Source organism: Uloborus diversus, chromosome 10 (genome assembly GCF_026930045.1).
Source record: "Uloborus diversus isolate 005 chromosome 10, Udiv.v.3.1, whole genome shotgun sequence".
NCBI lineage: Eukaryota > Metazoa > Arthropoda > Arachnida > Araneae > Uloboridae > Uloborus > Uloborus diversus.
This window is the reverse complement of record NC_072740.1, coordinates 123,185,938-123,192,584: the sequence shown is the minus strand read 5'-3', so window position 1 is coordinate 123,192,584 and position 6,647 is coordinate 123,185,938. Positions and strand designations below refer to the sequence as shown.

At 34.2% G+C, this 6,647-nt stretch overlaps 1 protein-coding gene across 1 annotated transcript in view; it reads left to right on the top strand.

The window, feature by feature from the left end:
* Window positions 1–1,854: 1,854 nt before the first annotated feature.
* Window positions 1,855–6,647, top strand: part of LOC129231783 (striatin-interacting protein 1 homolog) — a 65,703-nt gene continuing 60,910 nt past the window's right edge. The window contains exon 1 of the mRNA XM_054866150.1: window positions 1,855–2,360. Within this exon, the coding sequence (XP_054722125.1) occupies window positions 2,358–2,360 (3 nt within the window). The 5' untranslated portion in view covers window positions 1,855–2,357. The remainder of the gene's footprint in view (window positions 2,361–6,647) is intronic.

Here is a 6,647-nt window from a genome sequence, read left to right as displayed (position 1 = left end):
TTTTGTTATGCAAAACTACTGTAGAACCTCAAGTAGTTTAAATCCCTTTTTACTGAATTCCAGCTTAATCAAGACGTTTCTTTGAATTTTATGTTACATGTTTTTCTATTTCTGTGTACAGAGTAAGAAATATTAAACTTTTTCGTAAGATAATGAAAATACTGTCCATCCTATTCTGTTTTCTGTCCAACCATTTGTAAAACCTGTTAATTTCTAAAAAATATACCTTGTTTATTCGAGTTTTGTGACGTGTTGGTTTGCAGAAAATAATTCACATGAGAGCCTTTTAGCTAAAGTAGTATCCTTTGTACAATCTGCAAATATTGAGAAAATCTGACGTGACAGGACTTAATCAAGATAATTTGAGTTCATTTTTGACCAGTTGAAGGAAAAAAGTTAAATATATTTATTTAAAATCTTTGAAGTATTTTTTAAAGCCCTAAAGAGTTAAGAAATACTATTAAAGTTAAAAATTCATTTTTTATATTCATTGTCTATGGTGAAGAAGAAATAAAAAATAAGTTTAAATTGTAAAAGTATTTAAATTAATTATTTTTTTTAAAAAACTTCTCAGAAAATTTAAAAAAACCCAAAGGTGGGCTAAATAAAGGGTTTTTTTAAATGTGTTTTTTCAAAAAAACCCATTGGGTCCGACCCAATTGGGTCCAATCCGGCCAACCCTGTTTTCATGATGTAAGATGTGCTGAAAAAAACTTAATAAGAGAAAAGAAAGAAATTTACCTTATTTTAGTGATCCTAAAATTATAGTGCCCATTTCTACGGGCCCGTAAGACTGAGCGTAATTCAGACCCTGCATATGATATATAAGCCCCAAAACCAAATACATAAACTAACTACACATCTAGACGAACAAATTTTAATCATGAACTTGCATAGCTAAAACACCTTAAAGTTATCTTTATTCGTGTATATCAAAACCCAAAACAGTTTTATGGATCCTACAATTTTATAATACGTAAATAATGATTTTTATAAATAGCAGGCTACAAATACAAACCAATAAAAGATTGCATGAAATTTAATAATGATGTATAGCAGAAATAACATGCCCGGGATTTCAAAAAGGGAAGGGGTTCAATACATAGTTTGTATTTATGCTTCTAACATTTAAAATTTAATTCATTCATTTTAAAGTTTTAGAGGTCCGCTATATGCATTTATTTCCACTCTGGTCCCAGCCAAAGCAAACGGCTGAAAAATATCAAATTGTTGCTAAAGAAATGGAGAAACGATGAGAGAAGAAACTTTAAAATTAAAACTGTCTACGTGACTCGTTAGTTATTTTCGACGAATTTAAAATCGAACAAGTTTCGATTTTCTTTCTTCCAGAAAAGCAGAGTGGGTATGTAAGACCAAACTCGCAATGTAAATTGCGTACAGTTGTTCGATGAATCAAGACACCTATGGGTAAGAACTGTAAACTGTGACTTTTTTACGTATAGTTATGTTTCTCCTGGTCTAGAGCACTTTAATTCAGTCTCTTTTTTCTTATGAGATGAAGAATTCAGTCTCTTTTTTCTTTCTCTTTTTTCTTTCTTCTCTTCTTTTACCTTGTGAACGTTACTAAAAAAATACTTATGGTTGATTAAGGTAAGAACTGAGATTTGCGCACTTTATTTAAAATAATGCAAATGATAGTGGTCAGGGAGGTCACATAGGACTAAATTAAAAAAAAAAAAAAACAGGATTTTTTTTTCTGTATTAATTATATTTTCTCACTAATTATTTTACTTGTAGTTCGCGTGATGGCGCCACTGTACTTGCGCTTCTCCCAGCAGTGAGAGCTATCAGCTGGCAAAGTACGTCACAGCTTCTACTTGGGATAGAATGACGGTAAAATTGTGATACTTTTGAAAGCTCACATACTAAATTATAGTATGAAATTGGCGTGTAAGAGTCCAGTTTTAGGGTACAATTTATTTAAAACAAGGCGAAAAAAAAGTTATAGCTAAGTTGGTATTAACCGTAACTGTGACCTTGTATTTTTGCTGGTGACTGGGTGACTGGTGTTGAGAATTGTTATGGCGTCTGTCAGGCTGCAAAAAAATGTTAACTCAATATTTTTTTTCTCTGCCGAAAGAATGGCACGGAGCAATGGCAGTTGTTTTATTTCGTGTGTGCAAGTACTTTCAAGCTTCTAAGAATTTGTTAAAAGATTTTTTTCCGATCAATTGATCTCTGACAGCTTCATATTGGAAACTTAGATTGCACATCGCAAGTTTTCTGTGCCTCCGGTGATTTTGTTATTTATTTATTTATTTATTTATTTACGATTGATCATCCTGGCGGACAACGATAAGTTCGTAACTTATCCAGGGGCTTATCAGCCTTCTAGGATGGTAAGTTTTAATTTTATTTACATTTTGTACTGTTAAATTCATTCATGTTCAGTGCAATTATTACACAGAAAACTGATATTTTTTTGAAATTGCATGCATTAAATTTAGCTTTTATTAGTTTCAGAATATATTTTTATGTTTATAAAAAAAAATTCGGTTAATTAATTTCCTCAGGTAATGTTTCATGATCTCAATGAGAGAGAATCAAGACTCTCATGAGAGAGAGAGAGAGAGAGAGAGAGAGAGTGTCTTGTATTTTCTAAAAATCATTATAATATAGATCTAAATTTTTATTGCTAGCGACCAAGAAATATTTAACGCCTTTGTATGCTCAAATTTTCTATCGTTGAAATGAAAAAATTAAGTATGAAAATTCTAAATAATAATAAACAAAATAAAAGCACGAAACTATCACTACACGAAAGATACCCTTTTTTTTTAAAAGTAAACTTTCCATAAAAAAGATAAATGAGTATAAAATGACCATGTGTAAAATTGTGTACTATCAAATGTTTGAATGTTTTTTTTTTTCATTACAAAGTAGAAATTGAACAAATATTCTTTTCTTTTTATTTCTTTTTTTTTTTAAGTATCTAATTCGACATGCGAATTCTTTTCTGTTCAATTTTGAATTATTTTTACTTGTATTTCTACGCGGTAGAAATATTTTATGATTTCACTATCTCGTGATCATCAATGCAAACTTGTCCTTCCACGCACGTGAAAATCGAACGAAAGACGGGGTGTTCGCCAAATGTGGTAAAGAGGAAATTCCACTTACCGCATGGAGCAGAGACCTCTTTTCATTGCATCCTCCGTTTTTGGGGGCCGTATATTAAGTTTAGATCATCTGTGGACTAAATGAATAATCATTTATACGTAAAATGTACGAAGTACAAAACAGCCCCTCGTTTATCTCGCGTTTGTCGGGAGACAATTAAAAAGCACGATGAAAATGCGATATAGCCGAGGTCGTTAAAATATATACATTGAACTAACCTTCATGTTCATCTTCAATAAATTAAGTTTATTTTTTTAGTAGATTTTTTTTATTATAAAATTATCTTACCAATAGCATTTTTTACTAGTATTAAAAACAATTTAAAATATTCCAGTGGTTTTTTTAGCAAAATAAAAATTTAAAGTATAACTGAAAATGCTGCAAATTCGGAAGAATAAAATGCATTTCTGTTTTATTTATTGGCTATAGAGAGAAGATAAAGAATTTTTCTGAGAAATACAAGGTTTGATCTCAAATTTAGAACGAAGATTTACTGTCTTTAATTTTTCAGGGGAAAAGGAAAAGCGCCATGTAACACGAGGGGGTTACTCTATTTTATTTTCGTCAGAATGACAATTAAAATTATTTTAGAGTTTATTTTAGGAATTGATTAAAAAAAATAATATTTTGAAAAAAAAATTACCTTTTTGCCTTTCACATTCTTAAAATATTGGGTAGCTCCCCCCCCCCCGGCAAATGCCATGATCACCCACAGCAACGAGACTCCCAAAAAGAGGAAAATACTGCTACTCCCCCCCCCCTCTGTAAAATATTTGATGGCGTATCTGTGCCATGACCCCACCTTGTTAAATAACAGTTGGTAGAAAATAAAATCGCTCTTGTTACAGTTAAATATTTTATAAAGCAATTTCATCTTTACTAATAATAAAGCTGAAAGTCTCTCTGTCCGGAGAATGTCTGGATGTCTGTAGGATATCTGTAGGATGTCTGTAGGATGTCTGTGACGCGCATAGCGCCTAAACCGTTCGGCCAATTTTTATGAAATTTGGCAAAAAGTTAGTATGTAGCATGGGGGTGTGCACCTCGAAGCGATTTTTCGAAAATTCGATGTGGTTCTTTTTCTATTCCAATTTTAAGAAAAAAATATCATAAGATGGACGAGTAAATTACGAAATTATCATAACGTGGAACCGTAACATGGGCCGAAGCCAATTGGCGAGATACGAAATTATCATAACGTGGAACCGTAACATGGGCCGAAGCCAATTGGCGAGATACGAAATTATCATAACGTGGAACCGTAAGATGGGTACAAGCCAACTGGCGAGAAAATTCACCATACATTATTTGTAAATATACAAGCGAACCAAAAGACTTTTAATTTTTCTATTACGGGCGAAGCCGTGCGGGTGCCACTAGTCCTTAAATAAAACGAGTTTTCTTACCACTGCTGACCCTACGTAGTTGGTCAAAATACCCGCAGACGGACAGCTGATGGGACCGTTGCCAAACCATGAATAAGGTCCATTTTTCAAAATACGAGACTGTCCCTTGAAATCCGGGACGTCTGGCAACTCTGGTTGCGAGGTATAGGGATGTGGTCTTGTATTTTATACTAGTGGTACCTGCACGGCTTCGCCCGTAATAGCAAAATAAAAGGTCTTTTGTTTCGCCTGTATATTTACAAATGATGTGTAGTGAATTTTCTCGCCAATTGGCTTGTGCCCACGTTACGGTTCCACGTTATGATAGTTTCGTATCTCGCCAATTGGCTTGTGCCCATGTTACGGTTCCACGTTATGATAATTTCGTAATTTATTCGTCCATCTTATGATATTTTTTTCTTAAAATTGGAATAGAGAAAGAACAAAATCGAATTTTCGAAAAATCGCTTCGAGGTGCTCACCCCCATGCTACATACTAACTTTGTGCCAAATTTCATGAAAATCGGCCGAACGGTCTACGCGCTATGCGCGTCACAGACATCCTACAGACATCCTACAGATATCCTACAGACATCCAGACATCCTCCGGACAGAGAGACTTTCAGCTTTATTATTAGTAAAGAAAGCAATTTCAGGTGTTTCCAGATCTTTCTTGCTGAACATAACACGTATTCAATAATCGCGTATTGTTTTTTAAGACACTTGCATTTTACCCTTATTTTTGAAGAATAATTTTACTTACGTTTATATTTGTTTTTGCCCCCGGCGGCAACTTCTGGGGGCGGCTAAATCACCTTATGTCTGTGGGGGTTTTCCGTTCCAACACTATATAAAATTGCAAAATGAGTGAAGTCAGCAGTTTCAAGATTTTCCCCGGCTGGGAAAAATCGAAGATTCGCCACTTCTCAAGTGCGAAGGTGAACCCTCAAATACGGCGGAGCAATCACCCCCCCCCCCTCCGAAAACTAGACTGCTCCAAAATGGAAAATGCACTTCTTAAAACACCCGACTAAAAATTTCATGAATGGCGAACTCTGTTGCATGCAACCGAGTTCCATCATGACATCTCTTAGATGGGTTAAGTCGGAGGTTCCCAAACTTCAGACCTACGCGGACACCCTCCGGAGAAATTACGAACTTCACGGACCCCCCCCCCCCCCCGGTGCGAAAAAACAGTTAAAGCTTTTTTTTTTTTTTTAATATATTTTAACACTTTTTTTTCTGAAAATTTATTTATTCATTGCTCTGTATATTTTTCAGAGATATTGTCTGGTTTTCACATCTTACATTATTATTTTGAGTTGTGGAAGTAAAATTCTATTTGAAATTCAATTAGGAATAAAAATGTTATTACCAAATTTCTATAACAAGTTTACTAATAGAAACGAATTTTTGAAGTTAGTGAACAACGCACTGTTAGCCAAGTTCAAGTGTGTTAATTTTTCATATGAGTTGTATTTTAATGGCGTATTTGGATTTTAATTATTAACTCTGGTTTGGTCGAACCTACCCTGGCAGCGTCGTAATGCTGTGATTAGGATATGCGTAGCCTTCACAATGCTGCCTGCTTAAGTTTGCCTCAGTTATAGGGAGCCACCGCCCTCTACTCGAGGTGCCTCAATGTTTGCATTTTATTTAATATATAGTTTTTTAACAATATAAACTACGTCATGTGCACAAAATTAATTAATGCGTAGTGTGTTTGAGTGCAAGAGGTCGGGGGGGGGGGACTGCTGCGTCCTGCATGTACAAAAGCAAGAAATTTTTTATTTCTTATAAATGTGTTTGTTTTTTTTTAATTAAAACATCGTTACTCGTCCTTCAATCTCAATTAAATTCAAAGTTTTAGTTAGATATCACCGCGGACCCTCTGGGGTCCGCGGACCACAGTTTGGGAAACTCTGGGTTATGTCATGCCGTACGCTCCAAATCTAAATAATTCCCGTTCGTTCGTTTCGCAAGTTATCAACTATTCCACATAAACAAGTAAAGTGTCTTAAGTGTCTTTTTTTTTTTTTTTTTTAATTTTTCTATTTGTTTTTGACCATTGAAAAGTAAAACATACGGGATTTTCACTGCAATCAAAATCTTTGAGTTTGT